This window comes from Anolis carolinensis, chromosome 2 (assembly GCF_035594765.1).
Source record: "Anolis carolinensis isolate JA03-04 chromosome 2, rAnoCar3.1.pri, whole genome shotgun sequence".
Taxonomy (NCBI): Eukaryota; Metazoa; Chordata; class Lepidosauria; order Squamata; family Dactyloidae; genus Anolis; species Anolis carolinensis.
In genome coordinates this window covers 236,537,831-236,557,701 of record NC_085842.1, presented here as the reverse complement: position 1 = coordinate 236,557,701, position 19,871 = coordinate 236,537,831, and the positions used below count along the sequence as shown (strand labels likewise).

The following is a 19,871-nucleotide window of genomic DNA, read 5'->3' as shown; positions in this document are numbered from 1 at the left end:
ATGTTGCCACAACATTCTACAAAAAAAAAATGATAAAGCATAGAGTGTAATGAAAACCTTAGTCAACCAATCACATCCTTCAAAATGCTGTGAAGTGGAGCCTCTCTGGCATATAGCTTAGAGGCTTGTCTGTTAAAAATGTTAGATGGGAAAAAATGAAACAGAGTCAGGACAGTTAGAGACAGGGTAAATATCTGAATAGGGTTTGGGGAGCTGAGAATGTGGAAAGAGTCATTATATAATGTTTGTGTTGTTTTTCTGTGCTTTCAAGTCCTTTCTAACTCATGGTGACCGCTAAGCAAGTATTTATTGCAGTGGTTCTCAACCTGTAGATTCCCAGAGGTTTTGGTCCTCAACTCCCAGAAATCCTAACAGCTGGTAAACTGGATGGGATTTCTGGGAGTTGTAGGCCAAAATACCTGGGGACCCGCAGGTTGAGAACCACTGCTTTATTGGCAGAATTTGTTCATAGCAAGTTTGTTCTTTACCTCCCTCTTAGGCCGAGGGAGTGTGACTTGCCCAGTGAGTTTTCATGGCCAAGCAAGAAGTAAAACCCTGGTTTTCCAGTGCCCTATCTAATGATCAAGTCATTATATCCCATTGACTCTCACGATAAATTTTACTTTTTTAATTTCTATAACTGTATCTGATTATTCACATTTAAGAACTAAAAGGGAAGACTGGCTATGCTTTGCCATACTGAATCCACTTATTAACATAACCAGTTATCAAATATAGTCAAGTCAACTTTATTTATACCCAGTCCCATCTTCCCCTAGGGACTCAGAGTGAAGTATAGAGGTCTCCTTGAGGTCTGAGTACCAGATCCAGGGATGGAACCCAAGGGTCAAAGGCCAAGATGAGCAACAGGAGCTCAGCAATTGGAACTGTGGGACCAACCTGGAGAGAGGTTCTGCCACACATGGTATGGGACCCTTGGACTACAAGAGAAATTATCAGAAGCATGTGGATGATTTGGACACATATTGTGGCAATTTGATACATTTTCTTCCTCCTTTCTAAGCAGAGATTAATTAGATTACCAGCAGTTCACCTTGATCTTTATCCTGTCTGCACAGCAAGTATGAATATGGTGGATGTCATTGTCTATGTGAGCTAATACTGAGCATATGAAAGACTGGTGATGTCATACAAACTAAATTCATATCTGCTTTTCTCTGAGGGACAAATCACAGAAATACTCCATGTAAATCATCCCTATCTCTCTCAAATCATTGAAATTCTCCATGTAGATCATCATTAGAATCAGTATGGAGTGGCACTAAACCACATGAGAAACCTTTCCACAAATAAGCCCTTTCATTAATTGCCTCACACACCCTACACAACTACAATTCATTTTGTAAATACTCGCACTGCTTTAAGTACATAAAATGATCCCAACTGTTACAAATACATTTTCTGGTGGACTGAAAGACAAAAATGAAAGCATGGGGAACTTCCTTTTCCAATGCAACCCTTTGCCACTGTCTGCTTAATATCAATGGAGAGGATATTGCAGGTAGCTCTGCTTTGAGGACAAGGACAACTGACCCATGAAAGTCCAGAAAAGGGCATCTCATCTGCAACCATGCATGAGTTAAGAGAAAAGAAGAAATAGCCTTTTCACAATGCATTTGATTTACTCACCGGATTGGAATGGGCTGAGACTGTACTAGCAGCTGATGGAGATCGAGAAATTATAGGACTGATGAGTTGAGGCAAAGAACCCCTAGCCACAACCAGCTGAACAATATCTTTTGCTTGCTGTAAGATGCCAATAGCCTGTTGATGTGTAATTGTCTGATCAAGAGCTTGCCCATTAATAGCAAGGATTTGATCTGCTTCCTGCAGCCTTCCATCTCTATTATAGGCATATGAAGAATAAAAAACAACGAAGTAAGTGTTGCTACCAAATATTACAACCTTTTTTTTTGACAATTTTCCCAAAGTAGTTTTTTATAATCCTGTTCTTCTATTTCTACCAACTTTTAAAATCTTTCCCTGCAGTTTTGCTGTGAGCAGCTATCTTGGCACCCTGGTGATCAACTCCCTTTGAAGCTAATCCTGCCGCTGCACTCTTCTAGCTTCACCCCACAGCTAGTTCTTTCCCTCTGCACCCCCATCCGAGACTAAGCATATTACATGTTGGTTGCTTCCAGCTCTCCCTGCTATAGCCTGGGAACTTCATTCTTGAATTTGAGCTGGCTGCTTAACAGACCAAAAGTTTTACTTGGTTCACACTATAAGTGCTGAATATTCATCAATTCACACACTTTACCTACTAGATGCTTCCATCAAAATCTTCAGGGGATAAGGTGGGAGGACTAATTTTCTTTCTCATAATAAAAGGAAAGAACCTACATTTTAAAACCTAATAAAGATTTTGTATTTATTTTTCAAATGAATTCATATTTGATTTAAGAATGTATTTTATGAAATCACAAAATTTCACTAAAGTAAAGTTGTGAGTAGAATCTATGGATATGTTAGTCCTAAAAAAACTTAAAGCTATATCTTCAGTCTCTTAACTGTGTAGAACACAGACAGAACAAAGTAGAAAAAGTTAGGTTCTTTTAAGTCATTTTAAATTGCTTTAAAAATGAATAAAGTACAAGGGAAAAGACAGGGGTGATCTCAGTGCTCTGTGGCAGCCTGCGATGACAATGGAGACATCCATCAACTTTTCCCTATGTTGACAAAAAGGAGATGGCAGCACTGGCCTGAGTGGACAGTTGACTGATATGCATTAGAGCCACTCATGCTGTCTACACTCTGCCTAAAGCACAGGGCTGCCCCAAAGTTTCATCCAAACTAAGAAACATTCTCCCACTTTCCTTAGTGAGGGGCTAAACAGGTTCAACCTGGTTTACCCAATCTTAAGGTCCTGATGTCCCTAACCATTGTATAGATCAAGACTTCTTAAACTTTTTCCACTCATGAACCCTTTCCACCTGAGATTTTTTTGCAACTGCTGGTATATAAAAGTATAAAAATTAAACATTTAAATAAATCAGCATTTGTAAGGCTCGATAAACAGGCAGATTTGAATTTTTACAAAGTACAGCTGAAGCATTTTTTGGAGAGTCTACTGTAAACACTGCATGTTGTTGCTAACAAATTTAGGTAAATGTCTATGCAACATTCAGAAACCTTTTACTGTTGCCAATTTTTTCACAAAACCAGCATTGAGCTAGGGGGACCCTAATTGGGGATGGGATCCACAGTTTTAGAAGCAATGATATAGACATCCAGTACTGCAGACAAACCCAAAGGAAGGGATTTTTGGGCCATTGTAAATGAGCCCAAAGAGAGGGGCTGGGAAACTCTCTGGGACAAGGATACAATGGTAACAATAAGAAAGAGAATGAAAAAGGAAAGGAGGAGAGGGAGGCAGAGGGAAAGAATAGGAATAACTGAGTATGACTTAAATAGAATAGAGATACAAGTAATAGTTCACAGCAGCCCAAAGTTTTATTCTAATATTAAAAAAATGCTTCGGGAAATTGCTAAGATCCCCAAATAATGTTAACTGACTCAGAAACAGAAACTTTAAAAAATTAAATCTTGTGAAATAATTTTTATATTGGTTAAAGTGAACAAAATATGAAAAAAGAACATGGATTTTCAAAAGTTTTTCAAAATATGTTCTACTTTTAGTACAATTATTATCTGTCTTCACATTTATTGCCTTCCAGCAGCCCAGTCTCTACAATAAAGGAAAATGGCAATATGTGTGAATTTATGAAAGGAATAACAAATAGTTGGACAAGATCTTTGTAATTGAAAAAGAAATCATTGTTTCAGACAACTGCAATTGTCTGAAACATACTTCTAAACAGCAGCTACATTTCTCTTCTAAGTTTTTTTCTTCCACAATATATATATATATATATATATATATATACACACACACACACACACACACACACACACACACATATAAAAAAAACTCTTGACAGTCTTACCTTTGTGCCACACTTCCGTCTTGGATCTCCTGTACAAATATCCCCAGTTCTCCTCTGTATTCACTCTTCAAACCAACCACACTAAATCCCAGGCCACCATTAGATGGCTTTACAAGTTCTATAGTCTCAACAAGACGTCCCTGTTTGCAAACACAATGAATTAAACATAAAATAAATTCAGAAACAACAGATTTTAAGGTTCATGTAGTTTATAGCTATGCCCCCCTGGTGGCACAGTGTGTTAAAGCGCTGAGCTGCTGAACTTGCTGACCAAAAGGTCCCAGGTTCAAACCCCGGGAGCGGAATGAGAGCCGGCTGTTTGCCCCAGCCCCTGCCAACCTAGCAGTTTGAAATCATGTAAATGTGAGTAGATCAATAGGTACCGCTTCGGTGGGAAGGTAACGGCGCTCCATGCAGTCATGCTGGCCACATGACCTTGGAGGTATCTATGGACAACGCCGGCTCTTCGGCTTAGAAATGGAGATGAGCACCAACCCCCAGAGTCGGTCACGACTGGACTTAACGTCAGGGTAAACCTTTACCTTACCTAGTTTATAGCTAATAAAATGAATTAAACGAAGATATCTAGATTTAATGATACATCAACAAAAATACAACAATGATATAGGACCGTACCCAAAACCCTATGCCTGAAAACATGCTCTGGTGGGTTTCCCATTCCACATGTACAGGGTGTTTGAAAAAGAACTCCATAGTTTTAATTTGAAGGTGAACAAGGGTATGGTGAAAGGGATAAGGTCAAACAGTTCTCCTGGTTCCATAATCAGAAGAAATTCCAACAGTGGGAAAATCTTGACTGAATCCCACCCAAAACAGTAATAATGTAGCAATTTAGTCTTATGTGAGATCCATACACAGAAGTAATGTGGACCTTGCACAAATTCAAGTGCAGATCCCCTCTTTTCACAAGTATAGTGATCTCATTCCTTAATTTCTGTTCCCTTTCAGTTTCAAAACTAAAATATTTAGCATCTGATCATAGTTAATATTTAATTTTCATTTTAGGCTTGGCTGGAAATGGGTTTTGAATTAACTATGTCTAGCATTAACAATGATGGAGACTCAGTTAACTTTGAATGTGCAAGGGAGAGAAAAACACCCAAGCCAAAAAAAAAAAAAAAGTAAGGCAACTGGAAGGAGTCTGAAAAGCCACAGGATGCTCCCAATCATCTAAAATCATGTTGCAATGTCAAACTGTAATTTCAAATTATGGCTTCTTACCTGTGCCATATTTCTGATGAGTAATTCAAATTCATCACTGGTAAACTTTCCATTAATTTGAGGGGTGACTGATCGTATGCCTGCTCCCAGCCCGCTAGAAAGGCTGCCATTTGGCTGAGCCAACAGATAGGACTCATTCTGGAATGAAGAACCCACATTTGGGAGTGAAGAACCATGATGGGAAAGCTGCAAGATCTCTCCAGGAGAGGAGGCCAAAGGTGCAATGTTGACCTAGAAATAGTGTACAATATTATTGATTTTAGATGTGAAACATAGGGAAAGAGACAGTTAAAACTGTAAGTCAAAATCAGCAATGGGGCTTAGCATGTTCTAAAACAATACATCATCTAGATTTAAAATAGAGTCAGGGTCACTGACCCTGTTTAAGAGCAAACTACAGAATCACTGTATAACAAATATTATACACACTATTGGCACACAAGCCAGAGTTCATGTATTATTCTATAAATGGAAAACTTACTGTAAATACTCGTGTTTAAGTCAACTACATGTATAAGTCAGCAGCATGTTTTGGGATCATAATTATGGGTTTTGATTTGGATAAGTCAATAGTCATTCCACAGAGAGGGGAAAATGCCCGCACCGCCTTTGGAGGTTTTTCTTCTTCTTCTCGTGTCAGGAGTGACTTGAGAAACTGCAAGGACATTGCCCAGGGGATGCCCGAATGCTTGATGTTTTACCACCCCTGTGGGAGGCTTCTCTCATGTCCCACATGGGGAGCTGGAGCTGAAAGAGGGAGCTCACCCACTCTCCTCGGATTCAAACTGCCGATCTGTCGGTCAGCAGTCCTGCCGGCACAAGGGTTTAACCCAGTGCGCCACCGAGGGCTCCTGCCTTCGGAGGTAAGTTGCATGCCGTTGATGTAACAAGGCATTCAAGTAGATCTTTTGCCATTTTATTCAGGAAAGCGGATGGCTCTTTTTTCTTTTTGATAGAAATGATGCTACAGTATTAACTCCTATAAAATGAACCTAAAAGAAACACCACCTCTACTCTATTGGTTATTATTTGAGAAGAAGCAGCAAAAAATCACTGCTGCCATTTTCCTGCTCAGGCATTTAAAAATGGCTCAAAGTGGCACTGCAGCAGAGAGATTTGGGGGGGGGGGGGGGGGGTCGAAGCTTCTTTTAGGTTCTTGCAGAATATATTTGTATTTCATCACTCTCCTCAGAGAAGAAGATGGTTCCTTTGTTGATAAGAAAGACTACTTACATTGACTCAATAACACAACTAACGTTAGGGGTCAATCTTTTAGCTAAAACTTTTAGCTGTAGATACACTGATTATATACAGAATTTGTAGATATCTTACATATTTTCCTTCGAAATAAAAGGTTCAGTCAGCAGATATGGAAAATTCCTATCAATATGAAATTTAAAAAGTAGGTAACTTCAAACACTTATATATCAATTCTATATATTCACACTTTTAAAAATACAGCACTATCAAACTAAAGTTAAGTAATGTAATGTTCCAGGACATAAACCCATATACAAAACAGCTCTACAGAAGTAAGAGAATAAAATTTCAAAATTAATGGATTATGCCTGTGACTTGAGGAAATATAACATCCAGACCAATCTTAGAACGGTGGTTCCCAACCTTTGGTCCTCCAGGTGTTTTGGACTTCAGCTTCCACAATCTTAACAGCTGTTAAGATGGCTGGGATTTCTGGGAGTTGAAGTCCAAAACACCTGGAGAACCAAAGGTTGGGAACCACTGTCTTAAAAATATCAAATAAGTGACTGGAATAGGATAATTCTCCAAGGAGAAGGAAGTTGTTTAATTTCCTCCCCTACTGGAGACAGAATATTAATCAAAATATCATAATGTTCTCTTACTGCCTTTCCTAAAATACAATAGGGGGTTCACATTTCTTATGGGATAACATAACATGCTTCTGCTAATGCAAGGAGAGAGAGAGAGAGAGCAAGAAATAAAATCTATCTAGCTATTCCTTAAAATATGAAGTATCAAAGGAGGGTATGGCTCTAAATCATTTTTAGAAGAGAAGGATGAAAAAAGAATCTTAATTCACATAACTCTAGTTCAAGATTGTAAGACTTTAGATGCTTTTTCTAAGGCTTTAGGATGGACTGTGTCAGAGTTTTGATGTATTATTGACAACTAACTCATCTGCAGTAATTGATAGTGGCACTCCATTCTAATGATCTTCATTTTTAAAGCTAATTAAAGAAATCGAGTTGCATGTTCAAAGGGGATTAGTTTAATGCAAAAGACTATGTCAGACAAAGTGGCTTCTGGCTCCAGTGCAAATGTCGGGGTGGCAGCTATAAAATAGGTTTGTCTGGCTTGACTATATGAAAAATATGATAGCTGTTCCACATCCACAGTATAATAAATATGTCAATAATTTCACAGTGAAGACATCTTAACAACTTCATCTCATGAACAGCAGCATCTCTAAAATTACATGTTTAGGGTGTCATTCCTTTCTCCAGCACTTACTCATTATAATGGAACTTTAATCCTTGCTGTCCTATTATTTCCAGTTGCTCTGGACTGAAAATGTAACATTTATAGAAAATGCAGACTAAAGGGAAATATTTCTGAGCAAAAATTAAAAATTAAATGATTATTTTCAATAAAATATAAATTTATTATACGGCTATAATAATATGAAATAATTCTTTATTGCTTACTTAGCAAACAAAACTATTTGGTATATACAGAGCCTTTCAACAATACTCAAGCAATAAACTCCTTCTCTGGCAACTGCTTATCACATGAAGATGGTGGCATACACTAGGGATGGAAGAACATCTTAGATTTCAATGTTGCACAGATATTATGATTTTTTTTATCTTTGTAGACTGCCTTATATATAAATGTTCATACTAAGTACAGTAGAGTCTCACTTATCCAACACTTGCTTATCCAACGTTCTGGATTATCCAACACATTTTTGTAGTCAATGTTCTCAATACATCGTGATATTTTAGTGCTAAATTCGTAAATACAGTAATTACTACATAGCATTACTGTGTATTGAACTACCTTTTCTGTAAAATTTTGTTGTATAACATGATGTTTTGGTGCTTAATTTGTAAAATCATAACCTAATTTGATGTTTAATAGGATTTTCCTTAATCTCTCCTTATTATCCAACATTTTTGCTTATCCAACGTTCTGCCAGCCCGTTTATGTTGGATAAGCGAGACTCTACTGTAGTTCCTGGAAACTTAAAAGAATAAAACCTTGTTTAAAAAACATATCATTCATTCCCTAAAAGAAAATATGTTCCTATATTTATCTCCCCCCCCCCCCCCCCAGTATATTGCCAGGAGTTTCTGTTTTTCCACTGGAACTGAAAGCTGAAAAATTTCCACACCTTCTTTGTACCGTCATATCTGTACTCTGGACCTAATCAGATATGTTCTAACTCTCTAATTTCTTCCCACAACCAATACCAGTCCATAAAGGGTCCACAAGTAATCTTTATCTACAGAACTGTTTTACCTCCAGCTAGGAATACTGTACAACGTTTTAATTAAGAAATGTTGAAGGATAAGAAATGCAGAGATACAGGTTAACCAAGTTGATCTCTTCCTGTGTGCCATCTTAACTCCAATGGTTTTAGATAAATTTTAAGAGTTTTTAAGGATTTATACAACGGTATGTCAAATTCTGTGGAACTGTACTAGGTCTTGTTTATTAAAGTTGCTTTTTTATTTTTGATCTGTTATATATTATTCTGGCATTTAACATTTGCCACTGTGTTTTATTTTGTTGTAAGCTGCCCTGAGTCCCCTCGGGGAGATAGTGCAGGCTATAAATAAAGCATTATTACAATACATATCTTTGCACTTTTGTCTAGACAGTCCTCCCATTTTATCTATTTTGCCATTAAATGGTGGTCTCTGCTTTTTATTATCTTATCATTTTATTACTTTACTATTGTACTGTATCGTATTATTGTGGTTTTAATTTGTTTATTTTTCTGTTCAATGTTTTTTATATAGGCATTTTATTTTGTTTACTGTTTGTTCTTGGGCTTGGCTCCATGTTAGCCACCCCGAGTCCCTGTGGGGAGATGGAGGCGGGATAGAAAAATAAATTATTATTATTATTATTATTATTATTATTATTATTATTATTATTATTATTAAACATAAAACTTGGTACCAGAGGCAGAGATAACATGGAAATAATAAGGATAAGTACATCCACAAACAAAAAAGAGCAGTTCACAATGTTTCTGCAAACTTTGCATATAAAACTAATAATATGTGCATGTAAAATTAAATGACTTCTTATGATTTCTATTTTGGTGGCTAAACTTCCAGATCAATGCTTTTTTAACATGATGATAGGGAGCAAGTGAGGCAGGTTTATCAGCCTTCCACTTTTCTGTTTTGATGTCCACAAATGAATCACAGATCATAAGAGTTGGAAGCAAATGAATCCAAACTGCTGTTCAATGAACAATCTCTCTGCATACATGAATTTGTCTTTGACATAGAACAATGGTTCTCAATCTAGGGTCCCCAGATGTTTTTGGCCAACAACTCCCAGAAATCACAGTCAGTTTACCAGCTGTTAGGATTTCTGGGAGTTGAAAGCCAAAAAATATCTGGGGACCCCTGGTTGAGAACCACTGACATAGAATGTTTCTTCCATTTCATTTCTTCCTTGAGAATTGGGATGGCATTCAGCCACCCCAAAGCCCCCCAAATTTCCCCCTAAAAATAAAATAAAATTTACCTGGCCGCCATAACTTTGCTCCTTGTGCCCTCCTGGCGTGAGAAATGACCTGCCAGGAGGGGGGGGCAAGGAGGAAAATCCCCCCCCCCCGGTCTCCTGGCATGCAATTTCCTCGAACCAGGAGCATATGAGGAGCAAAGCTGATGGCAAGGGGGTGGAGGGAGGGGGAGGAGCAGGAAAGAGGAAGGAAAGCTCCTCCTCAGTATGTTTCACCGAGCACATTTTGAGAACTGTTGGTTATTACACCGCAACTCCCAACGTTCTCACCATTGGCTATGCTAGTTAGGGCTGATGGGAGTTGCAGTCTAACAGCTTATCAAGAGTTCTTGATTTCAGCCTACATCCTGCAATAAAACCAGTCAAATCAACTCTCCTTTATGGGGATAACAAACTCCATATATCTGTCCCACTCCCAATATGAGTCAAGCCCTAGAATTTTCTCAGCTGCAACTGAAGATTGGCTATCAACCAAAGAAAGCAGGAATGGTTATACAGTAGAGTCTCACTTATCCAAGCCTCGCTTATCCAAGTCTCTGGATGATCCAAGCCATTTTTGTAGTCAATGTTTTCAATGTACCATGATATTTTGGTGCTAAATTCGTAAATACAGTAATTACAACATAACATTACTGCATATTTGTCAGGACCCAGACTGCGGAGCACCAATAACCATGCACAGAGACCAGAATCTATCTAATATCTTTATTAAGGAAATATATAAAGTCAATAAAAATAGGTGTAGAATATAGTTCAGAAGTAGACCTTTCAGGAAAGGTCAAATATAGTCCAGGGAAACAATGTCCAATATGAGATATTAAAGTCCAAAGTTGTAATCCAATAACCGAAACACACACTTTGCCAAGCAAAGTGAGGGGACATGACAAGGTCCTTTAGTCCATGGAGCTTGATGCAAGGCTGGAGGGCAAACTAGATTCTTGGCAAACAAGGCTTGATTCAAGGTAACAAGAAGCGAGGAACAAGAACAGGGTCCGTGGCAAAAATCCGTGGCGAGGTCCAGGGAACAAGGCAAGGCGGGAACGAGAACAAGGTCCTGGAAACTGAAGTAGCGTAGTCCACACACAATCTACTCCCGAAGTTGACGAATTGACTCCGCAAGGAATCCTTGTGGCCAAACACCTATATAGCATCTTGTTTTCCCGCCAAAGAACACTTTCTCTGGGGAACAAGAAACGAAACCTATTCTGTGTCCAGATGCAGGACTCCTTAAACTTTCCCAAGGGAAACAGACTTAATCATCTAATTGTCTGGCAGCAATCCTGGCGCTCCTGCGAGTCGCCTCCCGAGCGCTTCTATCTTGATTATAATAAAGGCGGCGAGAAAATGGGGGAGATTTCTGCTCAAGGCTTGTTTGGCTGACTTCTTGTGGGCAAACATCTTGCAGCTGCAAGGGCTCCAAATCCGGCAGAAACGGTGGGAAACCCAAGTTTTCCTCTTCATCTGTCACAACAGTACTAGGAACGGGACTACATGGCCCATGAGTCATCACAATATTGAACTACTTTTTCTGTCAAATTTGTTGTATAACATGAAGTTTTGGTGCTTAATTTGTAATATCACAACCTAATTTGATGTTTAATAGGCTTTTCCTTAACCCCTCCTTATGATCCAAGTTATTCGCTTATCCAAGCTTCTGCCGGCCCGTTTAGCTTGGATAAGTGAGACTCTACTGTATCTCAATGCAATCCCTATTCTAGACCCTATTAAAAATCTCATAACTATTTTAACAACAAAAGAGTAGAGCTAAGGATGTGGCAGTGAAGACAGGCTTGGTTCTTATAATGCAATCAGTACTTTTCCAGCCTGTAAAAATCTATCTTCTAACTTGTAAGGAAAAAAATATTTCAAGAATGTAGACCAGCTAAGGGAAGGGATTTTTCTCATTAGCACAGCTTTGAGCTATTCTGAAGAAGGAGGGGGAAACAAACACTGATAGCATAAAGGCTGCCAGCTCTAAGTGATTAATGTTTAAATATTTAAATAATTCAAATTACAAACAAAAATCAAATTAAGACTTCAGAAGTTCATCATATCACAAGAGCAGAATTTATTTATTTTTATTTATTGCTTTTTGGTTGCCTTATCTTCAAGCGCCTGGCTTTTGCTGTGGCATCAGAGTTGGAAAGTGGACAGCCAGTAAAGAGTGGCAATGCTCAGAGGGAAAAAAACAAATGTGTGCTTGCTTTTAGCATGCTAGCATGCAAATGAGCACTGAAAGCAGGATACCACTTTCACACTCTCAGAGAGAACATTGGTTCAGTTCAGTTTCAAATTGATAACTGCTGGGATTTTGCTTGTTTATCTGCTCAATTTGGAATTTAAAATGCTCAACATGAGCAAAAAAATCTTGGGGCTCTTTTTATTTATAAAAAGGTTTATAAGGAACCTATCAATAGGCATCTGAACATAGGAGAAAAATATTCATAGCATCAACAGCAAAGTCAACAACAGCTATATTAATCTTTTTCAGCCTTTTGGCATTCAAACAAGGGAATTCCATATCTCTCAAGAAGAATTCTTCCACATGAAGCCTCAATAATACAAATGAAAAGAGAATAGAAAGTAGATAGAGCAAACAAGTAAAAGAACTGCATTGTAAAAAGAAGGGCTAAGAAGGGAATAATTAGCTTAAACTTAGATATGCAAAGATGTCATAGCCTGTAACCAAAAAAGAAAGAACAGTGAAAGGTTTTAATGTTCTCACTTGCTCAAAAGGTGTTTAATGGCTGAGATACACAAAAGGAAAATTACAGTACATTTTGCCTAACAATTACTTGGTTCTCTGTTTAACTGTTTGATGTGACTACATGTGCATACCTGGTGATGGCCTCTCTGACTTACATTCTGAAATATGCCCTTCTATACAAAACACACACACAAACATTCCATACATGTCATTGAAGACGCAAGGCATTTCAGTGATTCACAATTCTTATTAGGAGTAAATTCCATTCCTTGAAAGGGTCAAGAGTTACATCTTTATTCAAACGTTCCCAGAGGCATGTGTCACCCAGGGATTCCTTTTCACCCATCCTCAGAATAAATGAAACATATACTGCTCACAGTGGCAATTTGAATGTAAAATGCTAAAACACCACAAATGAAATCAAATAAAGTGTTACCTGTCAAGCAAACAAGGAATCAAAGATGAAGCAAAAACACATATGCCATTTTTGGAGGTTCCTGGGTTTAGGGACCCAGGAACCTCCAAATATGGTTGTATTTATGGTTTTAACATTTTGAAGGTTCTTGGACTTAGGGGCCCAGGAACCTTCAAAATGTGAAAACCATAAATACAAGAAATCTGACAGAATATTTATCTGGGAATCTCTAGTCCTTCAGCACAACCCTATTGTCAACTTTCACCAGTGTGTGACCACAGAGTCATAATAGAATTCCTACAGAATCCAAGAGTGAACACATTAATGAAATCTATGAATACTCAAATCCGCAAAAGTCAAACCCACGAATGTAGAGGACCAGCTGTATATTAAAACTGAGTATTTCTACAATTTTATTAATCTTTGATATGAACATGCATGGAACATGGGCCAAGTCTGCACATTATGCTCAAACAGGTTGACAACATGTAGTCTGGGGGCCAAGTGGAAGCAGGCTCCCAAAGCATTTTTCTGGTCCTCAATGTAGTCATAAATGTTGGTGATGCTGTCACAAATTCAAATACATAATAAAAACTCAGAAGCATCTGGAAGAAAAGGAGTCATTCTGAATTCAAAGCAGGTGTTCAGAATTCTGTTTTGTTTTGCTGATTTGTATTACAGAATGTTCTGGATCTTTTTGTTTGTTGCATCGGCTTCCATTTTGCCAAACCACAGTTTGTAAGCTAATATCTCAACCTATCATTTGTGATACTGCTGACCCATGGTCCATTGTAAGCTACGTTCGATTAATTCATTCATTAAGCCAAGCCAAGGTTAAACTACCTAAACCAGAATTTGGTATAATTTCTCACCTGAGCATAAAAAACATAACTATATTACTATTTATGCAGAAGCAATTCTTAATGTATTCCATGGAATTTAGTCTTTAATAATCTATTACAGATTCAGCTTTTGTCTGTCAATTTAATCATGCATAATCAATGTGAACGATGATGACAATTACTATCCAACAAAATCTACATGATTGCAGATTTCTTCTCTTTTCAAATGTGTGGGGTATAACGTGACATATTCACATTATTTACCAAAATAAGTTGATAAAATAGTTATATTTTCTGCTATGAGTAGCAATAAGATATATCACGCATATATTATTAAGCATACAGATAATTGTATATATATAAGCTTTAAGGATACAAAATTTGCCTTCTTTCATCAAAGAATTCCCTTTTGCTTGTCAACATCCATTTTGTCAAATACCAACAACACACATAAAAAGATTTGACAAAGTCTTATCAACACTTCCCTTTGCTTCTCAAGGTGCTCCTGTCTTACCTGATCTCTTGACTGTGGAAGACAAATTTGAAGGTTTAAGATTTGATTAAACAAAGGACTTTGCAGCACTGACTTCAGTAAGCTCAATTTCTCCTCATTTGAGGTATCACCTCTTTCACGTAATTTGACTTGTAGGCGTTCTACTGCCTGGAGGGCCCGATGTGTATCTGGAAAAAAAAATTGTTTAAAGAGGGATGGCTACACACGATTTATCAACTCCCCAAACTGGATGGAGTCACATTTATTTAAATATGCAAAGTGAGGAGCATTTTTTGAACATTAAAAGGAGAACTGTATATAGTCTTTCAAAGTTTGTCACAGCACAAAGCCAAGAGAGAATTCGCATAACAATGGATTTGCATGACTGCTTTTTATCATCAACCTACAGTGGACTGCTCTTCAGAATGGGCTTTGTTAGGGAGGAGAACAAGTCTAGAAAAGAGGTAACAACTACTTGACTGACTCTGGCCACCTTGTTGTTGGCATTCTGTCTCAGCTAAACTCCCAACTGGCATCACACCACATGACATCTTATTTGCTACTTCACTATTTTTTTACCTGCTTTGTATCTTAAGGTAAATCTACATAAGCATGAAAACCTAGACTCACCCTGAACCTGACTCCTGGATCATTGGTGCAGGAAAAAAGGGATTTATGGTGGTCATGTCATAGCCATCACCACTTCCAGCTGTCAACAGAGCTTCATGCAATCCCCTGGCCATTTTAGGCACCCCATTCTAAGATCAACAGAGGCACCCACACAACCAGGAAGCAGGTGAGAAGACTGCATGGGCGCATTTGCTAATGTCAGAAAGGTCACCTGTGATGGCCAAAAACTTGTACAAAACGCTGTGGATGGTTGGAAACTGTGATGGCAACATGGAAGGTGAGGTGATGGTCCAGGAGAGGTGATGTAGTCTCAGCCTGGCTGGACCATGTGACACCAAGCAGCACAGCAGGTTTGGCAGGATGCTTCTGTCCTTAACTTTACTTGCCAGTGGATGTTTGTGCCTAGTTTGCCCCAATAAGGCTGCTCTCACAGTCCATTTCTGCTTTGATTGCCTGACTCAAATTGACTTTCTTGTAGCTAAGGGGGAGAGACCATGCCTTGTATGTAAATAGGTCCTGGAACTCCCTTCGTAAAGAACTCACCTAATTAAAGCTGTAAGTACCTTCATCTCAGACCCTGAATGCTTTGAATGCAATTTTCCTGCTTCTTGGCAGGGGGTTGGACTAGATGATTCACGAGATCTCTTCCAACTCTATGATTCTATAATTCTACGAAGAGTTATCCCATTTAGCATAGATTCTAGAGGGCCAGTGACCTGTCTCAGTATGAGTAATCCTGTTATAATTCCATTTATTATTAACACACAACATGTATCATCAATTAAAATATATAATGCACTAGCTGTGCCCGGCCACGCGTTGCTGTGGCGAAGTATGGTGGTATGGGAAATAAAGTATTGAGGTATTGGTGGTAATTAAGGTACAGGGTAAAGGTTTTCCCCTGACATTAAGTCCAGTCGTGTCTGAGTCTGGGGGTTGGTGCTCATCTCCATTTCTAAGCCGAAGAGCCGGCGTTGTCCATAGACACCTCCAAGGTCATGTGGCCGGCATGACTGCATGGAGCGCCGTTACCTTCTTGCCGGAGCAGTACCTATTCATGTACTCTTGTTTGCATGTTTTTGAACTTCTGGGTTGGCAGAAGCTGGGGCTTTAGATAATCTGTGGAAGTGGCCTAAGTGAAGCCTAACTCTGCCTGTTCCCTGGGCTGAGTCGGTTGCTAGGAGACCAAGTGGGCAGAGCTTAGACTTCTAACTGGCAGCAATTGGATAAAAACAATTATTCCTCTCCCTCTAATTAGGACTTAATTTTTCTTTTCTTTTTGTTGTATCAACCTGAGCCGCGGATGATGGGTTGTGTTGTCAAATTTCGAGGTTGGGGGGCCTGTAGTTTTGTTGTTTTGTCCGCTGCCCTGATGCCATCACTCTTTTATATATATAGATAAACAGTTAAAACATCGATTTAATAGAATATATACCATTAATATGTATCAAAAACAACCAGTATATAATTTAAAATTCATAATTTAAATTATATGGGTAGGTCAGCTGGAAGAGACTGGTCTTAATGCTGCTTTAAATTCAGAGTGTATTCAGCTGTTGAATCTCTTCCAGCAAGTCTTTGAAAAGGTCCTTTAGGGGCACATCTACATTGTAGTATTCATGCAATTTGACACCACTTTCACTGCCATGACCCATTGCTATGGATTCATAGGAACTGTAACTTTACAAGGTCTTTAGCCTTCTCTGCCAAAAGTGGTACCTCACTTTCCTACTTTATTTAGAAACTAATAGAATCATGCCTTGCCAACAGTCTTTGACACCGAACCTCAACATGCCTCAGTTAAATGCTTACTGGTTAACAGCTCATGTATCTTTCCTTACATGAGTTTCATTTCCAAACACAATGAAACCTAGTTCAGTACAACTTTTCAACAAGAGAACAAGCTAAAATCCTATTTGGGCTTTGGATATGTGTGATGTGCTTGCTGCACCTTTCACCAGTCTGTTCAAGCTGATTTCCTATACAAACACACACATGTCCCTGTATGTTACATCAGCTCTCAATGGGATCTTGTTCTAAAGTAATATAAATCTGATTCTGTATTATATCCTTACCTATTGTTTCCAACATGGTTTTCACGTGCTTAATTCCCAGTTCACTAAACAGCTGTTAATATAAGGCTCTTCCTACAAATAAAATAAAGAAAAAGAGAATATTAACAACGATCTCCTTAAAATATGGGGGAGGGAGAATCACAATTATTTTTCAAGATTATACCTAAGTCTAATATTTCTAACTACTAATGCTGTCATTTCTAATTATTCAGAAATGCAATATATATAAACTATGTTTGCCCTTTGGTATTCTCTGGGGTTTGGTTCCAGGACCTCCCTGTGTAAAAGGAGAATAATATCATGCTAATTTATTGTATTACATTAATGTATTACTTATCTGATTAACTTTGATGTATTCTAATTATTAATAATTAACAAAGTAAATGTGTATATATTATTACATTATATTGCATCACATTTAGCTGTGGTAGTGTTTTTATAATGCAGAGTGATGGGGGGAAATGCTAGGAAAGAAGACAGAAGCAAGGAGATTCATTATCTCCATTGCTTCTTAGCATGGGTTTATTTGAATCACATCATATTTAGTCACATTTCAGTTTCCATTTTTGGAAGAAAAAAAATAAAAGCAAGGCAAATAAAATAAAATGATAAATCTAAAGGCCAGAAAGTCCAATATGCATAACAAAACAAAGGTCAAACACTATCATAAATTAAAACAGCTTGCTTTTTTGTACCAGGAGGATCCTGGTGCAGAGCCTCAGATGATAAAGCTCTTAAGATTTAGTAACTCTGCTACCATCTAAACTATTTCACTGAAGACGGAGCATTCAATCAACAAGGAAGCAGAAGTCTGCAAGTTTTTACAGACAGCTATGAGAACCTCTTGTGTTTGTCTGTGTAACTTCCAGCCAGAAGACTCCCTGTGCTTCATTAATGGGTACTCCCGCATTTCACAAATCCATTTTAGATAAATACCTTGGAAACTATAAGGCTTATAGCACTGGATTAACAAACACGCAATGCCGAAAATAGTAAGAGCAGTAATAGGCTTTACTTTTTAGCCGTTACTGCAGCAATGGCATTTTCCAAGGTTCCCTGGAATTAACATTGATATCCAGGCCCCATGGGCTCCTTAGGTAGTTTTGATATCACAAGGAAGCAGCCTTCCTTCAGAATACAAGTTGGGAAGCTTTTTCTGTGGGATTGTTACATTGCCACTTTTACAGTGACCAGCAAACTGAAGACTTATAAGGTGTTCATGCACACACTAACAAATATAATTAAGGAATGCCACAAAGTGTCAGAAACGACTGCGTGATTGAGCAGCAGCAGCAACATTTAGTCACAGGCATCTTCTGTCTACTATTATGCACACAACTTGCCTGCCCTATTCACCAGTAAAACGGCTAGTAAGAGACATTGTGATGACTGGAATGCAAGTAAAGTGTCCTATCAGGCCTTTGCAACTATCAGAATAATCTAGTGCTTCATATGGTTAGAGAATATGAGGTATGAAGTTATGGGGGAGGATGAGGACACTGTCAACCCTGTAGGAAATCTGCCCATCCATGACATTTGTTCCAGTGTGCATCCACACTGTAGAATTAATGCAGTTTGACACCACTTTAACTACTATGGCTCAATGTTACTGAATCCTGGGATCTGTAGTTTTACAAGGTCTTTAGACTCTTCTGCCAAAGAGTGCTGGTGCCTCACAAAACAACTACCATGATTCCATAGAATTGACGCATAGTAAAGTGGTGTCAAGCTACGTTAATTCTAAAATATAGGTGCAACCCTGGTCTCCAAATTTTTAGCACTGATGTAATTTAAAACTTCAGTTAAGCTATTATAACAACAGCTTAGACACCTGAAGAAAGGGGGCAGTGAAAGTTCCCAAGGGACCGCGAACGCAACAAATGTAAAAGCTCTAGGAGCGAACAATTTTCAATGAGATTCTGCACTCACAACCTCTGAGGATGCCTGTCATAGATGTGAGTGAAATGTCAGGAGAGAATACTTCTGGAACATGGCCATACAGCCCGGAAAACATACAACAACCCTGTGATCCTGGCCATGAAAGCCTTCGACAACACACAGATTCTGCACTACTAGAAATGTGCAGGACTGAAAGAAAAAATGACTGGGGGGAATCCTTATTTCGATAGACAACAGTAACTTTGCTCAGCTCCTGGAATATGCATATTCTGATCATTTAAAATTTGTCATCCAGTAAAAGCTCTCTTACTACTGTTTTTTAAAAAAAATATGTTTTTAATTCTACAAATGCTGATAATGTAACCACAGAAGACAGGAAAAACTGAGCATGTCTTCTAGAATAAGTGTCAGGGCAGGGTTTTAAAGTATTGCATAATCTTCGTCCATATTCACTAACAGAAGAGGCATAATTACACAAAAATGCATAATGCATTTTTAAAAAGCAATCCGTCGTCCCTATGTGTAATACTGGCAGAAACATAAGAAGTCCTTCTTAGTTGCTGATCTCAAGTTCAGGGAATCTGGGATGGTTGGTAAGGCTAAAATGGCCTTACTAGCCCTCCGTCCAAAGAGGCTTTTTTTTGTTTCAATTGGCATTTCAAAGTAAACTGATCATGGGGCAAGAACTTTTAATAAGAGGATGTGTTGTTTTTACTTGTCATTGTTGTACTTAAATGCTTATGTTTTTAACTTACTTTATATTGCTTTTAGTTTTATTTGCAGTTCTATTATATATTTTAAGTTATGTTTTGCTAACATGGACTTGTACCGATTGAGTATCACTTATGTGGAATTCC

At 38.2% G+C, this 19,871-nt stretch overlaps 1 protein-coding gene across 22 annotated transcripts in view; it reads right to left on the bottom strand.

Annotated features, from left to right (window-relative positions):
• The window catches only part of mpdz (multiple PDZ domain crumbs cell polarity complex component), a 134,522-nt gene that overhangs the window by 102,916 nt on the left and 11,735 nt on the right, over positions 1–19,871 (bottom strand). For all 22 annotated transcript variants that reach the window (XM_008103128.3, XM_008103131.3, XM_062971926.1 and 19 more), the window contains exons 2-6: positions 17,116–17,187; positions 14,432–14,598; positions 5,211–5,441; positions 3,969–4,108; positions 1,651–1,864 (exon numbers count right to left, since the gene is read on the bottom strand). In XM_008103128.3, coding sequence (XP_008101335.2) covers positions 1,651–1,864; positions 3,969–4,108; positions 5,211–5,441; positions 14,432–14,598; positions 17,116–17,131 — 768 coding nt within the window. In that variant the 5' untranslated portion in view covers positions 17,132–17,187. The remainder of the gene's footprint in view (positions 1–1,650; positions 1,865–3,968; positions 4,109–5,210; positions 5,442–14,431; positions 14,599–17,115; positions 17,188–19,871) is intronic.